This window comes from Glycine max, chromosome 1, assembly GCF_000004515.6.
Source record: "Glycine max cultivar Williams 82 chromosome 1, Glycine_max_v4.0, whole genome shotgun sequence".
Lineage (NCBI taxonomy): Eukaryota > Viridiplantae > Streptophyta > Magnoliopsida > Fabales > Fabaceae > Glycine > Glycine max.
The window spans coordinates 4,649,419-4,671,261 of NC_016088.4; the positions used below are offsets into that span (position 1 = coordinate 4,649,419).

Sequence of the window (21,843 nt, forward strand, 5' to 3'; positions counted from 1 at the left end):
ACAAGAAAACATATTTTACTCCCACTGACCTTGTGGTATATGCATTGATCCATAGGGTTTTCATCAAAACCAAATGAAGAAATTATCCCCTGAAACTTAAGGTACCACTGACGGGAGGCTTTTTTTAAACCATATATAGATTTATTAAGCTTGCAAACCAAATGCTCATCAATGCTAAAGGAGAAGCTTTCAAGTTGTTTCATATAAACCTCCTCCTCTAAACCACCATTAAGAAAGGTTATTTTTACATCCATTTGTTGCAACTCAAGGTCAAAATGAGCAATTAATGTCAAGATAATACAAAGAGAGTCTTTCTTAGATACAGGAGAAAAAGTCTATGTGTAGTTGATTCCTTCTTTTTGAGTAAATCTCTTAATGTTTCCTAATGAATTGCTTTTGGTCTTAAAGACACATTTACAGTCAATGGCCTTTGCCCCATCAGGCAACTCTACAAGGTTCCAAACTCTGTAACTCTGCATGGAATTCATCTCATCCTTCATGGCATCATGCCATAAATTTGACTCTTTATAACTCATGGCTTGATCAAAAGTTTTGGGATCATTTCCAGCTCCAATATTACAATCGGATTCTTGCAAATTAATATGCAATATAATCACTAGGAATAACTTATTTTCTTACTCTAGTAGACCTCCTTAATGTTGCATCAACATTTTCTTGGAGATCATGTTGTTCAGTTACTTGTTCATCATTTTCAGGAATTTGATAATCAACTTGATCTATTGGATTATCAGCAACATGTTGTGGAATGTTAGTCGTGTGTTATTCATCATCCCTTTGAACTTAAGGGGTATGAATTGCAACCAATCTTTTACTTGATGTGGAAGGTTGAGACTCTATATGATCAATTTCAGAAGCTAAGTCCTTCAATTAATCACTCCCACTGATTAAGTCATTTTCAAGAAACTTGACATTTCTTAATTTCACAATCCTAGTAATATGATATGGATAGTAAAACCTGTAATAATCTTTAGACCTTTCAGTATATCCAATGAAATACTCACTAATAGTCCTTGGGTCAAGTTTCTTCTCTTGTGGGTTATATATTCTCACCTCAGACAGACAACCCCAAACACGCATATGTTTCAAACTCGGCTTCCAACCTTTAAATAACTCAAACAGTGTCTTTGGGAGAACCTTGGTTGGAACACGATTTAATATATACACTACCGTCTTTAGTGTTTTAGCCCACAAGGATTTAGAAAGATTGAAGTTGCTAAGCATACTCCGTACCATGTCCAATAATGTTTAGTTCCTTCTTTCTGCCACACCATTTTGATTTGGAGAACCAGACATGGTGTACTGGGCAACAATCTCATGTTCTTGAAGAAACTTTGCAAAAGGACCAGGTGCTTGTTCATTCTTAGTATATCTGTCATAATATTATCCACCTCTATTTGATCTCATTGTTTTTATTTGTTTGTCACATTGATTCTCAACTTCAGCCTTAAAGACTTTGAAGGCATCCAATGCTTCATTTTTATTACGAAGCAAATAAACATTCATATATCATGAACAATCATCTATAAAGGTGATAAAAAAATTTGACCACGTGCATCCATATCTAGACAACAAATATCAGTATGAATTATTTCTAACATGCTTGAACTCTTGTTAACACCTTTCTTAGACATGTTGGTTTGCTTACCCTTAATGCAGTCCATACAAGTCTTAAAGTCAGTAAAATCTAGAGTATTAGTACCCCATCCTTCACTAACCTTTTAATCCTCTCCGGTGCCATAACATAGAAGAATTCTCATTAATATTACACATTTTAATACCAGTTTGAACATGCATTGAATTATAAGTGACATAATTTTTTAAACTAAGAAGATAAAGACCATCAGGCTAGACACCATTCCTAACACATTCAGAATTATAAAATAACTCAAACGATGTGTCTTTAAAATTAAAGGAATATCCAAAAGGTACGAATTTGGAAATAGAAATCAAGTTTCGAGAAAAACATGGCACATAAAAGTTCCTTTTTAATTTCAAAATAAAGCCACTACTTAAAGTTAAAATGCAAGTTCCAATAGCCTCCACAAGTGAGCCTAACTTATTGCCTGATAAAATGCTTTGCTTACTTCCCACTGGTTTCCTTATGTTTTGCATACCTTGCAAAGAATTTGCAATATAAATTGTAGATCCTGAATTAATCCACCATGTGTTAATATTAACACTAGCCATATTAGATTCATAGCATACTAAAGAGATTGATTTACCTTTCTTCTCAAGCCATTTCTAGAATCTGGGACAATTCTTCTTCATGTGTCCCTACTTCTTACAAAAGAAACACTTTGCCACCTTCTTAATATCAGCTTGAGGTGATACTTTGTCATTCCCCTTCTGATTAGCTTGAGACTTAGTTGCTTTGTTCTTCCCACAAGCAGTTGTCAGCAATGCACTCTCACCCATCTTCATTATAAGCCTTTCTTCTTCCTAAAACACATGGTCATTAATTCATTAATAGACCATTTGTCCTTATGTGTGTTGTAGGAAATCTTAAACGACCCATATTTCGTCAGAAGGATGTTCAGAATGAAGTGCACCAAGAAAGAGTCACACATACCAACCTCCTGTTTCTTAAGTTGAGCTTAAATATCTTACATTTGCATTATGTACTCACGAACACCTTTCACATTGGTGAGCTAGAGAGAGAAGAACTTCATGATCAGGGTGCTTGATAAAACCTTATCTAAAGTGATGAACTGGTCATCAATAGCCTTAAGCAAGTCTCAGACCTTTTCATGCTGGTAGACAAAATCACATATCCCAGTTGAGATTTTGGTCTTAATGAACATCACATTGAGCCGATTGGATCGGTTCCACTGCTCATATAGCGCAACAACAACTGGGTTACTTTCATCAGCGATTGTAGGTGGTTCGTCTTTCCTTATAGCATAGTCTATGTCCATCCACCCAAATTATAGAAGAATTCTCTCCTTCCATATCTTATAATTATCTCCTTTGAGTTCGGGAACATCACATTGAATATCAGAAAAACTAATAGTTTGAGAAGCTGCAAAAATCCAAAGGCTTGTGTCAAAATTTGAGGCATATTAATCTTAATTGTATGTTTTACCAATGTAAACATATTAGAAAATTGAATCTTGTGACATAAAAATTACCTGTGGGCTAAATTTTTAATTCAATAAAAAACAATTAAACTTTATAATAGAATAATCAAATTACATACTCAAATTCATGTTTTACGGGTACAACATGAAAATAATTTAATTTTCTATTGCATATATTTACTTTATGATAAAATTGACAAATTATACATACCTCATGATCCCTATGGGTAAACCACGAAAAATAATATGTCATTTTATCCCAATTAATTATACAAATATAATAAAAATTTATGTGTGATAAAATTCATTATATAAAGTACAATTAATCATAATATTACGCATAATTCCTTATATGATCTTTAAACAACTTTATATAATTTCAATCAAATTATAGATGTTGTGGCTAATCCATAATTAATCAAAATTATAAAGTTCACTTAGACATAAAACTTAATCATATGAGAATAAATCATATTACGCATATCAAGATCAAGATATAATATAATGATGAATAAAATATATAATTTCATATTTGACACATAATATTATGCATTTGATTTCATATATATATGTACAAAATAATTTTTTTCCAGGACATATCCATGCATAAAATAAATCAAAACTCCATAAATTACAAAGGTAAATGGAATAAGGATATAACATATGAAAAACGAATATATATCGAAGAACCTTCAATGACCCAAAGACTTGTGTGTATTCTAGTAACCTGTAGGTTGTGATGTTACAAACTATAAAATAAAACACAAGTCGTTAACAAATGCAAAAAAATAAAAATCAAAATATACCTCCAACCATTGTCGTGAAAGAACTGTCTTGTTTTGATTCTTCCAAGCTCTTACACTCTCTCTTTGTAGATGGTGTATTAGGCGAAATTTAAAAGAGGTGAACTTATGGACCAAATACATGTGTTATATATAGGCATTCTACCATCAAAAATGCATTTAGTAGTCATTATCACTCATTAGTAATCATTGCCACCATTAGTATTCATTTAATATTCGACTTTTCAACTCCAAAATTGATGAAACATTTGATTTTTCAAAACGTACCGACCAAATTATTATAGATACTCTAGAATTTTTAAATACAATTATTTATCTGTACTTCTGAATCATAAATTAAAGCTTAAAGTTGGTCTTCCCATTATGCTATTAAGAAATACATACCAATCTTCTTGATTTTATAATGACACTAGACTCATTGTCACTCAATTGCAAAATCATGTTTTGGAAGCAAGTAATTTCTAGCAACAACATTGAGGAAAAAGTTTTCATTCGTAGATTAACATTGATTCCATTTGTTTCCAAAATTTTATTTCAGTTTCAACATAAGCAATTTCCAATAATTATTTCCTTTATAATGACAATAAATAAAAGTCAAGGAGAGTCTTTAAAAGATGTTGGCATTTATCTTCCAATACTAGATTTTTTTTTCACACGGACAACTATCTATGGCAATATCAAGGTTACAACACATGAATAATGGAATATTCTTATGTGATAAAAATGAAGATGATTTAAATATCACTTCAAATGTTGTTTATAGAGATGTCTGTCAAAATTTGAATAAGATGTTGATATTATATGTTTATTCATTATTATATAATATATTTCACTATTTATTACCATTTTATCTCTTTATTTTTGTAACTTTCAATATTCATTTGTGGTTTCAAATTGATAGAGAAATATAATATAAGATTGAAACCGCAATATTTTTGCTATAAAAAAATATTACAATAAAGGTATTTGTTTTGTTAAATTTTAAAATATAGTTCATCAAATATACTTCATATGAAATCATGTATTAGTTACACATTATATCATATAGTGTCAATATTACTCACCAAATTTTACATTAATACTTCTAATAAATAAAATAAATTAATTTAACTTTGTTCCATCAATACTAAAATATTTTTTTCTTTATTTTTTAATTAAGTGTTTTGGACATGTAAATAATAATTGAGGAATTACATATGTGTTTTAACAATTTATATACATTTACAACTTTTTGTAATGTAAATAATTGTTTTATAAACAATAACACACATTATCTTACTTCTATTCAATAAAAATATTTTTTTAATGTTTTACTTATTCTTTTTCAAAATAAAAAAATTAATAAAAAAATATTGAACAAACTTTTCCATATTATATAACTATTTATTTGATACAAAATCATCCTATAATTACACAAACATAATTAAAAACTAGTTATGTAATACTGTTGGTGAGGTGAAGGTAGAAGTGGATAAAGAAGAAAATGTGGGTTTGGAAAACAAACTAAAACTAAGTAAAAATTAACTAAAATGAAAATTTGTATTTTACAAGAATTTTTTTTTAATAATTTTTTAAGTAAAAAAACATTTTTAAAAGGACATAAACAACCCTTGTCATGTGGTTGGTTGGTTGCCATTTGGGTTTCAATCTAGCAACTAGGTAATTATATGGATACATGTGGCAAGTGTTTACATGGATAAAAGATTGATATACATCATCACTTAATAGATCACATTTTAATTTCACCAATAAAAAATGATAGACAAAAAAATTAACAAGTGATAAAAAAACGTGTAAAGAATTTGAGAGACTAAACTAAATTACTTTAAATTTTAAGAGACAAAAATATATTTAAATAAAAAATTATTAAAATAAATTCTTTTTAATTCATTTAGGGAAGCTTCATATACTCCAATTTAAAAATAAATTCTCCAATTGTAAGCTTAATTTATTAAACAAGCTTTTTAATTAAGCTATTTATGCAAACACATCTATTGTGTCTAAACAAGAAAATAAGCTGATAATAGCTATCTTAGTAGTTCATAATCAGAGGGTCAAAATCCATATATGCACAAAGTGCTTTGAGGTCAACATTTATCCTACCTCAGGTATTTTGTTAATTTTAATTAAAAACTATTTTGACATTAAAATTATAGTATCAATATTATCAAAACATAAAGTTTGCTAGTTATAAAATTATTTAGTGGTAAGAATATTATGTGTTCGGCTACCCTTTTCAGTTTTCACAATAATAAAATGCTACACTAATTACAGGTACGTATAGTGTCCTAAGGGATCAATCATCGCAAGCATGACAAAACCATAGATATCTATTTCAAGTGCACGCATGCATTATCAAATCAATGGTTTATATCACCTGTCAAAGTAGAACAAACAATATTATAGCAACAACGTTTGGTTGGCTAGATCCAACATCATGTTTATAGGGTAAAAAGACAAAAATTACCCGTTAATTTTCTTTGATGGTCATGACACGGAAATTATGTGTTGTTTTGAATGAATATAAATGCAAGTAAACTGAATTTCAGCATTTTACAGCAAGTTTTCTCACTAAATCTATTCAATGACAGAGGCTAATCGTAATCTCAGCCAATTTTTTCTCCAAATTCATCCAAATATAAACAAATATGTCAATTGTCAAATGCTTCATAAAGCGCGCGCTCACATATATATAGAGATAGTTTTGTATTCATTTCAATGCCGGAGGGTTCTTAATCTTTCAATCCATTCGGCTGAGGTTACCTTTCCCTTGGCCATAATCACCCAAAATATAAAAAAAAAAAGGAAAAAGAACCTTCATGGCAAAAATTCATAATTTCTACCTTTTAACCTGTTTGGTAGTCATGATACCTACCTTGTATGCCAATGTCAAAGAGGATGAAGCATATTGGAAGAGGCAAAGTGAAGTACTTCTTGTTGATTCATATTGGCAGGAAAGAGCATCAATTGCTGAAAAAGAGAACCAGCAAGCTTATACTTCTGACCCATATTCACTCACCAAGAACTTGACCTTTAGTGTTAGCGAGTGAGTCTTATAAATTGTCATCTTAATGCTATATCATGTTATATTTCATGAGAAAATGTTCATATATATGTATATTCATTCATTGTGGTTATATAGTATTTTTTTTTTATCTCCAGTAGAATAAGGCTTTTTATTTAGAGTGTGTTTGTTTCAAGTCATACAAATTTATTCCAAGAAATGCTAAACAAACATGTTGGGAATAATATTCCTAGTAATAGTATTCCTAGGAATATCATCCTAAAAGTATAATTTAGTCCATGAAAGTAACGTTCCCATTTTTTTTTTTGTTTGTTTGACAAAACAGAATCATAATAGGTGAGAAGAGTGGAAGAAGGAATTTGAGGGGAAGAGGTGGTAAATGCATGGCAACAAACCCAATTGACAGGTGCTGGAGGTGTGATCCCAACTGGGCAAACAATCGCAAGAAGCTTGCAGATTGTGTGCAAGGTTTTGGAAGAAACACTATTGGTGGAAAGAATGGTCCATTCTATGTGGTAAACAGTAGTTTAGATAATGACATGGTGAATCCTGCTCCTGGTACCCTTAGGCATGCAGTTACAAGAAGTGGACCCTTGTGGATCATCTTTGCTCGTAGCATGAACATTAGGCTCAGCCAGGAGCTCATTATGACAAGTGACAAGACCATTGATGGAAGAGGAGTTGATGTCTACATTGCTAATGGGGCTGGTATTACCATCCAGTTCATCAAGAATGTGATCATCCATGGAATCAAAATTTTTAACATTCAGGTTGGCAATGGTGGACTTATTAGAGATTCTGAGACCCACTATGGTTTTAGGACTTATAGTGATGGTGATGGCATTTCCATCTTTGGCTCCAGCAATGTTTGGATTGACCATGTTTCCATGAGAAATTGCAAAGATGGATTGATAGATGCCATTCAGGGTTCCACTGCTATTACCATCTCTAATGGCCATTTCACAGACCACAATGAGGTGATTAGTTGAATAATTTCAATTGTTTGTTTAGTCCCTCCGTATATGTTTTTAGTCCTTTTATTTTAACAGAAACACCTGTTTTTTGGTCTTTGATGAGGAACTAATTAAAACCACATGACTTTTGATAAATGAAGGGACTAAAAACGCGTACGTATCAAAGTTTTATGAGGACTAAAATAAAATTTTGCAATCTTTTGATGAACCAAAAACATGCTTTATCCTAATTTCTTTCACTTATTTGTTTAGACTTTTAATTCCTGGTTTTGAAAGTGAAAATGTTTCCTTGCCTAGGTGATGTTGTTTGGTGCTAGTGACAGCTATGATGGCGATAAGATAATGCAGATCACATTGGCATTCAACCACTTTGGCAAGAGATTAGTCCAAAGGATGCCAAGGTGCAGATATGGTTTTGTCCATGTGGTTAACAACGATTACACTCATTGGGAAATGTATGCCATTGGTGGTAGCAAGCATCCTACCATTATTAGTGAGGGCAACAGATTCATAGCCCCTAACAACGTATATGCTAAAGAGGTATGCATCTAAATATATACTAAGTCATGCTCCTCCTTACAAATAAAAGTGTGCATATTTTCTTTGTTGATCATTTTTCTTCTATGATTAGTATCTCACCATGATACCATCTTAGAAAGAGAAAGACATAAATTGTTATAATATAATGATTCATTGTGATTAATTGTAGGATCTAGTAGTTAAATTTTTTTTTAAAAAAAAGTATTCTAATTGGACCATATGTTGTTATTCAACAACATACATTAAGAATCCAAACCTTTTTCCCTTCATTTCTTCCAATTTCCCTCTTACCAAGCACATCATATATAAATTCCGATGAACTCAAGGACCCAATAAACAAAATTGTATTGTCATGTGTCATTTGCGCTCGACTACTACAGAAGATAGTAGTACTTTTCTAATTTCTTTAGCCTTCATGCAATATGTGTGTTTTTTCTTAAGCTAACATACTTTAATTATTAGCACTCAAAGCAATTTTTTCACTGTCCAAAAGAATTTTTACAGTAATATTTATTTGGTTTAGCATTGATTCTCAGTCAATCAAGTTCATTTAATTTCCTTAACTCTAAATGTTCTTGACTAAGTAGTATAAATGGAGGATAGTTTATGCTTAGCTACTGGGTTACAAACAAATCAACCTCAAAGAATTCCTATAAAATGTTGCTAGTTTTTTGGTCTTGCATTACTCTCAAGTGACATACAAAATAAAATTCATGAAACTGGAATGTAGATCAAGAGTGACTCACATAACTAATTTGCTATGTTGGTGTTGGTGAAGATAACAAAGAGGGAGTACTCACCGGAGCAAGAGTGGAAAAACTGGCAATGGAGATCAATCAATGATGAGTACATGAATGGAGCATTTTTCAGAGAAGGTGGTTCTCAGATAACAGACAGGCCGTTCTCAAGGCAGGACATGATAACAGCAAAGCCTGGATCATACGTGGGAAGGCTCACTCGTTATGCTGGAAGCCTTAGGTGCATTGTTGGAAAGCCTTGTTGATTAGTCATAACCATTATTTGCCAAAGGAAAGAACAAAACAAGAAACCAAGCAATCAAGCCTTGTCATAATTTTCCCTGTCTGCTTTTTCCTCAGTTTGTTTGAAAGAAAATATGTTCATCACAAAATTCTTTTTCTCCATGTATTCATTGATAAATTGTAAATGGAAATTACACCAAAATTTTATTAAATGGAGATGTTTCCCTGGATTAGCATGTGATGTAAGCTATGGCGTACATTTGCATACACATACATGCATGTAGATATAGACATATGGAAATGTTTTTCAATAGAAATCTGTACCCATGTCTCTCTTAAGAGCTCTAAGCAATAAATTTATTTGATTTTTTTAAAATAGAATTCATTTTAAATTATATAATAATAATAATAATAATAATTAATGTAATTATAATAATTGATTGTAATCATATTTTTAATAATTATAATGGTTAACAATGATTTATGATAATTATGCATATTATAATTTTTTACTGCATACGTATTATACTTATTTTTATTATTAAAATAATTATTTATTAACAAGTGCAAGTAATAAAAAAAATTGTCAGTAATAAATATGAAATTACTAAAAATATTTTACACACAATTATGAATATGCTTAAATATAATTTTAGTTTTCCTATTTTATCCAATATATAATTTTGGTTTTTCTATTTTAAAATAGAAACACTTGGTCCCTCAATTTTTTTTATAAAAAAATATCATTTTAATCCTTATATTTCAAAATAGAAACATTTGGTCCTTCTATTTTAGAAAGTTCACAATTTTAGTCCTTATTTTAAAAAATATATAATTTTGGTTCAGCCTTCAATTTCATCTATATTTAATTTCTTATATTACAACTAATTAAATAATTTTTTGATAATACCTTAAATGAATACGTTAGATCTAAGATTTAACTATATCAAAATAAAAGAAATAAATTATAGACAAAATTGATGATTTGACTAAAATTGTACATTTTTTAAAATAAGAGGATCAAAGGTTTCTATTTTGAAATAAAGGACTAAAATCACATATTTTTTTAAAACATAAGAACCAAATGTCTTTATTTTAAATGGAGGAACCAAAATTATAAATTGAGCAAAATGGGAAAACCAAAATTATATTTAATCCTTTTGAATAAATATTTTCTTTGGTGTCATACACTATTTTGTGTTTATGTGTTAGTCTCATACTTATTTGCTAACAAAATAATTTTAAGAAAATTATGACATTCAAAAATAAAAAATGCATCTATATAGTATCTTCTAATTGAGCAAAATTTCACAATCATTATATGTAATAATAAAAATTATTAGTATCTAATATTTTTATTTTTAATTCAAATAGATTTAAAAAAATAGAAGGCAATCAAGGAAACAAAAAATGAAAGAAATATATCTTCAAAGATAATTCAATTTGGGATGACTATACATATCAATAATTAAATAAGTTGATATGTAAATTGAGTAAAAATAGTTGATACCAATAGAATAAATTTTAAAATTTAGAAACAAATAGAAATATCTTTTATTTGCATAATAAATTAACAAAAAATAAATTTTGATTTGATTGATTTATATGTTAAAATACATAATTCTATTTTTTATTTAAAAATGCATAATGTTATTAAGTGTGATAAAATATCTGTTTATGATTTCTTTTCTTGGGTTAGAGACCAGAGGAATATCTTTCAACTCATTGTAATTCAATAAGTAAAAAAATAATTTAAATATAAAATAAATATTTAACATAAAATGCTCAATCATTTCTTTTAAAAAATATTTAATTTAATTTAATTAATTTAAAGTAATTAGGAGTAATATATATTTTAATTCATATTAATTAATAACATTAATATATTTTGATTCAAAATTACAAAAAATTTAAATTAAGATAAAATATAGATAATTTATTATGCCTTCATCTCTTATTTGTATTAATTGTGGGTTGGACAATTATTGTGTCTTGTTTATGGTGGATTGATTAATCAATGTTCATATAAATATAATTTGATTACCTACACTAAGGGCGTGTTTGATAGATAATTTTTTTAAAATTTTTCAGGAATTTTAAAGTGAGAAACTATGATCATCATATTTCATATGCAATTAATAAAAAAATATCACCAAAAAATTATGATTTCTGAGAATTAATTTTAGTGTACTTTTTCGTGTAAATATTTCCAAGAAGAAGACAGGAATCCAACTTTTTCGAGTGAAGAAAAAGTTTTAATTACATATTTTACATAAATCTTTCATTTTTAAAAAACATATTAAGACTAAACTATTTTACACATTCTCATAGTATGAAAAAACTCTTCCCCTCTCAATTGCCCATACTACATTATTCCTATTGATAAATAATGTCAGGCCATAAGATACCATTGGAGGAGGGGATTGCGCAGTGAGATCATGAAAGTACGAGGATGATGAACCTATTTATAATACATTTGTCTTTGAATATTCTTAGGGTGAAGAAGCTGAACATGAAGAAGATTCACATGTCCCTGGTTCTGATGAGGGAGAGCTTCAGGTTATAATTACATCCTGTCTCTTTTACAGCTTCTATTTCTTTGTACTAGTAGCTATGCAGCTTCACTCCTTTAAGGATTTCTGCGCAAGTATTAACGGTGTGACAGTATCAATATTTCATAATCAACATTCACACATATAATAACTACATATGATTCTATTACCTAGCACTAACTGTATTACATTATTCAAATAAAAGTATTATTAATAAATAATCCAAACAATTAATTGTACTACATTATTCATTGTAAAGTATTGAATCTTCTCTCATTTGCAAGTTTTGGGTTTACTAAAAAAAGAAAAAAAATCCATTAATGAATATATTCAAGTTGGTGGTTTTTTTTTTTAATTATTCATATGATCCATTCTAAAGTATTTAAATTTCTCTTCATTCCAAATATAAAAAAATCTATTTATTTAAGTTTTGGTTGAACTTTCAACTATTTTAAATATTAAAAGCAATCTTTCATATAATTAAATGAATTTGATTGATTCTAACGGAATCGTGATTTTGCTTAAAAACTCCCAAGATATATATCAAAACATACTAATGTAAGTACATGCTAAAAATTGGATCCAACACGTTTCAGTTTTCAATATAGTATTTATGATTAAATCTTCTATGAAAGGTACTTAACAAAAGATAAACCATATAAATTTCACAAAATTATAATATTAAAATAAAAAAGTCTAGAAAATATTAACATTCCTCACGTAGTAAGAAGATGCGATTGAACCAGAGAATTTGTTGCCAATTAAAATTACCTAGAAACAAGGAAAACCTATTTCGATTAAATTTGATTACCAATTAACATGAGCATATACACAACTTAAATTGCTGACTGGAAACCTCGCTGAGCTTCATAAAAAGTTAACTTGTATAGAGCTGGTGACGGTGTTCATAAATCATAATTCATAATGCCACATCCACCTCATAGTGAAAGACAAAGGAGGAAAATATCGTAGATTCGAATCATCCTATTAACAAAATTAACAATCTAACAACTAATATTTGTCGATAAAAAAAATTACAGTGGGAGGCGATCACAATTTTGGTAAAACAAATACAACAGAAGTCATGAATCTAGCAAACCAAAAGCATCGGGCATAAGCTGGTAGCACCAAACCAACATACACCTTGACAGCAAAATTTTATTTACAATTTAGAATCACAATTCACAAGCTTGAATATATAATGTATCCAATCTATTAATATACTATGTAGGATAAAATTTAGTGTGAAAATCACAATAGCTGTCACAAGTATATTTTGATTTATGAACAAGTGAACTGAAAGTTACTGCTAAAAAAACGAGGAACGAACGCTTAAAAGGTTGGTAATCATGATTTAAGACCTTGTCATCAACGGTTGGTTGAACTAGTCCTGCAAAATCAAAGCATGTTTGAATCAAAATAATGCAAGCAGATTGAGCATAAGCACAACAACGGAAACAACTATCAGGATCACAATTTAGAATGCCCAGCATGCAACGCATTCTTCTACATAGGGAAAAGATTCAAAGAACAAAAAGTTGAGCTATTTCAAACCTCAACAATGGCCTTCACTGTTGCTCTAGTTTATCCACACCATCTAGCATGATACCATCTGAAGCAAATTTGTCTAAACTGGACAATGTTTTTGCAATGCCCTTCCTACAAGACATTAATAACCAGATGACATTTAACGTTGGATTATTAATCATTAAATGTTTGCAGTCTCCTGTTTTTGTAACATTGCACTTCTGCATAAATAAAATTGCCTTCCCGAGGAAAACAAATGCCCTTCCTACAAGACAAGGACTTCAACCCTACCCTAAATTATGTTTTCACATACAAAGGTAACATTAACCAAGCAACATTTAAGCAGTCAATGAAAAGAACATACTCTAAACAGCATGTGAGAAGCAAACTGAAGTTATAATCAGTAATCACTCGTCAGTCAGAACATACTCTTAACAGCATGTGAGAAGCAAACTGAAGTTATAATCAGTAATCACTCTTCAGTCATCCCCAAGTTATAGAAAAATATAGTGCCCCGAAAATTTATCTGAGTTTAGAATGTGCAGCATGCAATGCATTCTTCTACAGAGGGGAAAAGATTCAAAGAACCAAAAATGAGCTAATTCAAACCTCAACAATGGCCTTCGCTGTTGCTCTCGTTTATCCCCGCCATCTGGCATGACACTATCTGAAGCAGACATGTCTAAACCAGACAATGTTTCTGCAATGTCTTTAAGACCCTGCAAGTGAAAACAGAATCATTGAGCATATTATAAGAAGCAAAATTCAAATTAATTAATACAGTGGGATGCCATATTGGGTGTTCAAGTGTCCAGGTCTACCCGTGACCCAATTATATTGGGTTGGCTTCTTTTAGTGTTCGGGTTAAACCCGACCCGATCATAAATGGATTGGCTAACAGGTTCATTTTTTTTAACCCAACCCATATCATATAATTAAATTTATTATTATATAAGTTAATTATTAAATACAAAACACATTAATTTTTAGCTCATAGTTTATTAAATTATTAAATTAAACCACCCATGATTTTTTTATTTTTTAAGTTGTTTTTATCTCTGTCTTGATTTTGTTTGTTTTCTCATGTTAATATAATACTTTATTTCTATCTAAAATAAAAATATCATATTAGGATTGAAATTATTAATTCTATTAATCAAATATTATCACAATTTAGTCTCTTTTGAGAGCATTTAGTCATTATATACTTACAAGGCTTTATGCAAAAACAAATTATTGTTCTAAAAAAATTTATATTTTAAAAAATAAAAAATATTTTGTTAAATATTCAGACCCGATTAGTCCAACCCAACCCAGTCCATTTATGATCAGGTTGTTTGGGTTGGGTTTGTAAAAACAAAAAAAAATTGCACAAACCCGACCCAACCCAATCCATAGACTAGGTTGCGTAACAGGTTTAACAAAACCTAACCCGTGAACACCCCTAAATAAATACAATATAAAAGCATATTAGCATATTACAGCCAAACTAGTTTGAAAACAAAGCACAAGGTAGAAGAATACCATTAGATTTGGAGTTCCTTTATATGTGATCAAATTAGGGGACTTCCCTGAAAGTTTCAGTTGCTCCTGCAGAATATTTACTAATTAACATCAGATCAATATCTCAACAGGAATGTAAACAGATATATTAATAACTAAGCCACCATAAAATTGAGAAGATCTGAATAAGGCGTAGCCGTAATTTAAAAGTCAGCTCTAAATATAAGCTCTTCAAGCAAATCTAAGTTTCTTATAACACTTGCAGCTGATAATCCAGAGTCCAGACTATATAAATAATATAATTACATATCTAGCAGTCACAGTTGAGAGTGACAAACAACAAAAGAGAGTATAATTACAATTTACAACTGACAAATATAAGAAACAAACCCCAACCTGCAACAATTCGGGCTTTTTCTGGCTTTTTCCGTGTACATAGTCGATGAGATATGACAATCCATAATTTGCATAATCCTGCAACCACACAACTAAATCAGTATTTTCTTTAGGTGTATCAATTGGAGTGACAATTCTCGTACCAAAATCTACATGCATACCAAATCATTCTAGCACTTCGATTTTTTCGAAATAAAAGAAACAAGAATGTTTATGACAATTACATATTTCTTTCCAAATTTAACAATGACACGAAAGAGTTTTACCTGCTTAGAACTCAATTCAGCTAACCTATAATCCTGAAATGGCATAATTATACAACATAAGAATAAATCAAATAAAAGAGACGGAACAGACAAGCATATTAGTGAGCACAGACACACACATATGAGCAAATAAAACAACTAACCAATTTTGGGGAAACATAAACATAATATTTACTCTGACAAGTTGATAGGTATTTTAATTCAAATGAAAATCAAATAATCAAGGCAAACTCCTAAATATCCTTCATCATACTCTCCTATGCTAGCAAGACAACCCCAATAACAATCAACTAGCCACGGCAAGAAAACAAACATATTACATACCAATGTTTCCACTGTTTGTTGCAAATAACCCAAGTCTTCATGGATATTAGTAATAGTACTTCTAACTCCAGCAACCTGTGAAAGATGTATCACAATTAACCACAGATTAGTTTCCTACCCATAATGTTTATAAATAATAACAGAAATGGATATGGCATTAATAAACTCTGGTTTCAATTCCTTTATCCTGGACTAAGCAGGTGATTTACCACCATGCCAACACTTGTAAAAAGATAGGAATCTATAAAATTATTTTATCCAAAATATTTCTAGACTGTCTGTAGATCCTAATTCGTAATGTAGGAAAAGCTTTCAGATTATTTTCTTCAAATAATGTTTATAAATTATTATACAAATGGATTGATAAACTTGGTTTCAATTCCTTTATCCGTTTATCGTAGACAACACAGCTGATTTGAAAGAGCTTACCAGTATAACATGTAACTTATGAAAAGATAGACATCTAACAAAAAAAAATTATGCTAAATATTTCTAGACTGTTTGTAGATCTTCAGTTAGTAATGCAAGAAATACTTTGAGCAATTTGATTAAAGTAACTAAATCAAGCTTTCCAAGCAAAAAAGTTAAAAATTCCAAGATTTGGAATTAAAAAACATATTTTTGTGATTTGAAGATTTTTAATGATTAGGTTCAAGGTACACAAAAAGGTTAGCTGCCAGTTTGAAAATTATAAGGTTGAATTTATTGCGGAAAATCAATATAACTGGAGCATAATTTATATGGTAACAAAGGGTAAATGAAGAACAATTGTAAAGATACAGTAGCTGGTCTTCTGCACAATATAAATTTAATTAACAAAAATATATGTTGAATGTTCTACTGCCAAGAACAAAAACCAAAACATAATGCTCCCACTGAATGAGGTAGAAGGAGAGGTATGGAGCTTACCAAACATTTAGAGAACTTGATATTCCATTATCAATAAAAATTCAAGAGTTGTAAAGTATTTAGAATAATGACTAAATATATGAACATGATAGGCATGTAAGCCACTTAATTACTGATCACTGATCAGGATGAGATCAAGACAGCCCAGTGGAGAGTTTTGATGCCTTACTACCACATAATATTCACTAACATAGATATCCATCAACAGAGTGTCAAAATCAATATCATCTAAAGGAATCTTGATCCAGTTGTCTGAAGAGAATTATATATGGACTAGTATATATGCTAAATAGAGAAAAAAAAATGCATGTAAGAGCATTTTGACATGTGTATGGAAATCTGTTTGATTGCATTATGTGGGCACACGTGCAAGCATCAAATTTGTATGTGGCAAAAGGCGTACTTCATCCTTAGTTGACCTTTGCAACTCATTCAGCTTGAGCATTTTGTCATTCAAATTCTGAATTCTCTGGGTCAAATGCTTCTTGGTATCCTGCCATCAAAAGAATTGAGCGGAACTTATAAGAGTAAAAAACTGAGTATTATGACAAATTCTTCATCAATTGATATTCTATGACAATGTGGCCTCATAGCTTTCAAGTGCAATCAGTATGCAGTACCTAACAAACATAGTTACATAAAGATATAACAAGAAAATCCCAATAAGTAAATGGACACATACAGCAATGACATCTGAGGCATGCTGCAACTTTTTGGTTAAATCTGCAACAGCTTTTTCCATATTCCGTCTAGTCACATACATAAGATCTGAGAATGAAATTCCCTGATATTGAAAAGGAGAAAACAGAAATCCAAATCACAAACAACAAATAAATCAGAAAAATTAAATGGATTAAATCATCTAAAAGAATTATGGGATGAATATCAATTTGCTACTTTTAAATGATATAATTAGAAACACATACTGGTAAAAAAGAAAAATACAATACAATTTCAACCATAAACCAATGAAACTATTGAAAGAATGCACAAGAATCCAAGTAGGCAAGCAGTTCCATACCTTCCACCACATGTAGCCATAACCCAGAGCGCCCAAGGCAGCAGCTGGAACGACAAGGGATGATAAATTACCTGTTAAAAAGGACAAACACTTAGAAAAGCAACGTACGGAGCAGACAAAACACAAAAATATTCTCTAAGCCTATGCAATACACATCAACCTCTGGACATCCTGAGTACGAAATACAGAGAAGAATGAAAAGTGAAATACAGAATCTTAAGAAGCAGCTACATTAGATGGTAGAATAGATTATATTACTTTGTTCAGAACCCCCATTCAGTACTGTGATTGGCCTGTTTGATGCTAGCTGCCGAACTTCATTCGCCAGGCGACGCACCTAAAGCAAAATCAAGCAATAATTTCGTAACCAAAAAAAAACTTCAAATTCTCCTCCAAGTTTATTTCATAGACAAAAAGACACCAAGACTTATCCAACCAGTTTGTTACCTGAGCAGCTATGGCATCAGCATATTCACCTTCACCTTCAGCATGCTCCCCAGATTTTTCCAATCCCTTCACCAGCAACTACGACCCAAAAAATAGTAAAAGTAAACACTGAGCTTACATATATTAAAAAACAATAATCCAGCTTCTCAACAAATAATTAGTCGTAAAAACTATAAAAAAAAATTAAAAATTACGAGGACTATAGAAAACACACGATGGCCACCGTATTCAGCCTCAGCATGAAACAATAATTCCAAATTTGTGGGAAACCAAATGGATTTACGGTCACAACTACTGAGAATCAGATAAAGCTAAAAACAAATCTTCCGAAACCCTAACATCTGATAAAAACGAATCTTCCAAAACTCTATCATCACCATCTCGTACAAAATAACAGTAGTTTAATTATACAACACCTCCTCGACTTCAACAGCATCATCACAAAATCTATTACCGAAAAGAAGCGATTACACAAATTTTTGCAGGCGGATTTGAAAAAAAAAATAGAAGTTAAGAGAGAGAAGCAGATTGTGTTTTGGTGAAGGGGAAAGCAAAGGCGGTGGAATGGGAAAAACCTGAAGCTCGCCGATTAAATCCGAGAGTTTTCCGTTTTTGATGAGGACGGTGCCGGTGTAACCTGGAGGAGCAGAGTGAAATCAGAGAAGTGACAAAAGTAGTTACTGATATGCGATCAAGAGAGTGAGGTACCTGCTCCTGCTATGATGAGGATCTTGGAGACTCCGATTCCGCTTTGCATAGCCATAGCCATGGCGAGAGAGAGAGAGAGACGTGCGTGATGCAGGTTGGTTAATCGTTAGTTAGGTTGGGTTGCACTATCAAATACTTTGACTACTAACCCAAACACGAACGGGGAACCGCCTTCCTAAACGACTGTGTTTTGTTTTGTTAGCAAGGTGAAATTAAAATAAATACTTATTTTTGTTTTTATAATTTATTAGATGCTGATAGTTTGATTCTTAAAAGATGAAATTAAATTTTGTTCTCGAATTTGAAAAAGTACGATATATTAGTTTTATAATTTATTTTTTTCTACTAACTCAAACACATGTGTGTTCACATGATACTTTCTATAATCACATGATAACTATTATTATGTGTTATTCAGTCGTTGTCACATGTTAAAAAGTTAAAATTTTAATTTGGTTTTTAAATTTAACAAATTGTTATCATTTTAGTCATTAAATTTAATCACTTACTAATATTTTAGTCTTTAAACTTAACATGTATTGTCATTTTGATACCTTAAAGTAATTTTAAATTTTCAATTAAGTCTCTCTTGTTGCATAAAATTATTAGTATAAACATTATCATATCCTCTCACTTCTATTTTTTTCTAAAATTCTTTTATTTAAATGATATTATAAATATGAAACTAACGTATGAGTGATTACATCAGAGTAATAAGTAATAAGTGTTAAATCTAAAATATTACTAACATGATTCTATAAGGTTTCGAAATATTCTACCAAAATTAAGTTATTATTTTATATGTTATTAATATGTGTAACGTTAGATTGATTAATTAATTAATTAATTAATTTTATGAAATTATATTAATGACAAAAAGACATTTACAAAAAACTTATCATATTACAAATGATTGACTATAAGAGGACATAAAAAAAATAAAGTGTTAAAACCATTTTCTTAAATATTCTTTTACAATTTTCACATCGTTATTCAACGGTTGAGTATTAGAAAAAAGATGATTCGTTATAAGTTAAAAATATACGCCTTATAAAATTAAGCATAAAATATAATACATCCATTATATTATCAATGAAGAAAGTATTTACTGTCTATCATGTTGGAACATATAATATATAAACCTATAAAATTAAATATAAAATATAGTTCATTCATTATATTAATCACTGTTGGAGTATACAAAATAAAAAAAAATACAATAAAAGGTGAAAAATATATATAATTTCATCTTAAATTTTGGTCAAATAAAATGATTCATTTTGTATCTCTTTATTTTTTAATTTCCTCCTTAATTAAATAACTATACTTACTTTTAAAAATAAATTATTTGTTTTTTCTAAAGCAATAAGTTATTTGTTAGTATCTATATATTTGTATAATATACAATTTTAATTTGAATCTGATGACAAACTAATTTAACTTTGATATGTTTATTTATTTTCAATTATATTCTTATTTGTCATTCTTATAATATTATTTGTTAGAATTTTAACTTAATATAAATATAGTAAATAAATTAACAATGATCTCAAATATAAATATAATATTTTTTTATTTCCATACCTAATATTTTTTTTTTCATTCAATTTTTATCTCTATAAATATTTGTTATCACTATAAACAAATGTAATTTATTATTATTATTATGCTAACAATTTATATGTAGGGTGATAGTTAATTAAAAATTTAAAAACATTATTCAAGGACCAAAAGTAATTAAGTTCAAGGATCAAGATGTCAGCAAGTGATTAAGTTCAGGAATTAAAATGATGGCATGTTGTTAAGGTTAAGTTGAGAGACCAAATAAAAAGTTAACTTGTTAACCGACAAATCCCGGTGACAACTCTGAACACAATTTTAGGGACAAAAAGAATTATTTATCCTAAAAATAAACATGCTATCATATCATATTATATTTAACCATAGGTTCACACAATGATGTAAAGTTTCGTTCTATTCACATATGAAAAAAAAATATATATTTAACAAAAAAATATATATTGGATTTGTGCAAAACTTGTTTGGATCAAACAATCCTTCATTGCAATCCAGATTAATTCAACTCAATAGATTTGAGGAACACTCATGGCCGGAAAAAAAAATTCATTTTATATTTTGGCAAATATTGGCCACTGAATGAATCTAATACGCATGTGAGTGTAAAAGTTGTTGTCAACTAATTATTTTAAAGTAATTTTTAAAATAATGATGATAAAAGTTAATAAACTTATTAAATTAATTATAATATAATTTTTTTTTAAAAAAATTGCATCTTAGATTGCTATTAAAAAGAATAGTTTGTATACTAATTATTATTATTATTATACCAAATAACTTCATAATTAATTCAATTTCAATTAAAACGAATAATTTGTATCATATTTAATTTGATTGTTATTAACAAAAAGAAATTATATCATAAGTAATTTAATTTTAATTAAAATAATAATAGATATAATAATTTTTGGATTCATAAATTTATTCGTAATTTATATAATAATTTGATTACTATTAAAAGGTAACAATTTTCTTGCACAATGCACAATGAATCTGATTTTGATAACAGTATAGAATAAGGCTCAGTAGCTTCAATATTTCAAGAAAGATAAATATTGTATGGCTCCATAGTTTCTTAACCAAATATTGAAAGTTGAAAATCTGACAGAAATTAGTGTGATTCACTACAGTTTCTGACCCAAGGGAAAGCTGTATCAAATTCCAAAAGTAGCTCAGTAAAGACCCAACTTAA

At 29.5% G+C, this 21,843-nt stretch overlaps 2 protein-coding genes across 3 annotated transcripts; one reads left to right on the top strand and one right to left on the bottom strand.

Moving 5' to 3' along the window:
- The first annotated feature begins 6,586 nt into the window (after positions 1–6,586).
- LOC100796307 (probable pectate lyase 3) lies at positions 6,587–9,746 on the top strand. Its single transcript, XM_006573027.3, has 4 exons — positions 6,587–6,947; positions 7,252–7,903; positions 8,198–8,440; positions 9,219–9,746. Exons 1-4 carry the CDS (start codon positions 6,721–6,723, stop codon positions 9,441–9,443), a joined length of 1,347 nt encoding a protein of 448 aa, XP_006573090.1. The 5' UTR covers positions 6,587–6,720; the 3' UTR covers positions 9,444–9,746.
- Positions 9,747–13,063: 3,317 nt separating this feature from the next.
- Positions 13,064–19,240, bottom strand: BZIP109 (bZIP transcription factor bZIP109). Of its 2 annotated transcripts, NM_001250202.2 has the most exons (14): positions 19,074–19,178; positions 18,941–19,002; positions 18,366–18,443; positions 18,177–18,255; positions 17,919–17,989; positions 17,580–17,681; positions 17,301–17,390; positions 15,989–16,063; positions 15,665–15,697; positions 15,399–15,476; positions 15,024–15,089; positions 14,109–14,218; positions 13,527–13,631; positions 13,064–13,362 (listed from the first exon to the last, which is right to left on the bottom strand). In NM_001250202.2, exons 1-13 carry the CDS (start codon positions 19,132–19,134, stop codon positions 13,541–13,543), a joined length of 996 nt encoding a protein of 331 aa, NP_001237131.2. In that variant the 5' UTR covers positions 19,135–19,178; the 3' UTR covers positions 13,064–13,362; positions 13,527–13,540. The 2 variants fall into 2 exon arrangements, 1 of the variants encoding a protein (NP_001237131.2); XR_005887440.1 differs by having other exon boundaries at positions 13,527–14,218; positions 19,074–19,240.
- Between the last annotated feature and the right edge of the window lie 2,603 nt (positions 19,241–21,843).

Bases quoted from the DNA above. Each gene is read 5' to 3' on its own strand.
- LOC100796307 (XM_006573027.3), top strand. From the start codon at position 6,721: ATGGCAAAAATTCATAATTTCTACCTTTTAACCTGTTTGGTAGTCATG. The intron at 6,948-7,251 runs GTGAGTCTTATA...TTGACAAAACAG, and splicing joins TTGACCTTTAGTGTTAGCGA to AATCATAATAGGTGAGAAGA. The intron at 8,441-9,218 runs GTATGCATCTAA...GTGTTGGTGAAG, and splicing joins ACAACGTATATGCTAAAGAG to ATAACAAAGAGGGAGTACTC.
- BZIP109 (NM_001250202.2), bottom strand. From the start codon at position 19,134: ATGGCTATGGCTATGCAAAGCGGAATCGGAGTCTCCAAGATCCTCATC. The intron at 18,444-18,940 runs GTTTTTCCCATT...TTTGGGTCGTAG, and splicing joins ATTTAATCGGCGAGCTTCAG to TTGCTGGTGAAGGGATTGGA. The intron at 15,090-15,398 runs GTTGGGGTTTGT...AATATTCTGCAG, and splicing joins AAAAGCCCGAATTGTTGCAG to GAGCAACTGAAACTTTCAGG.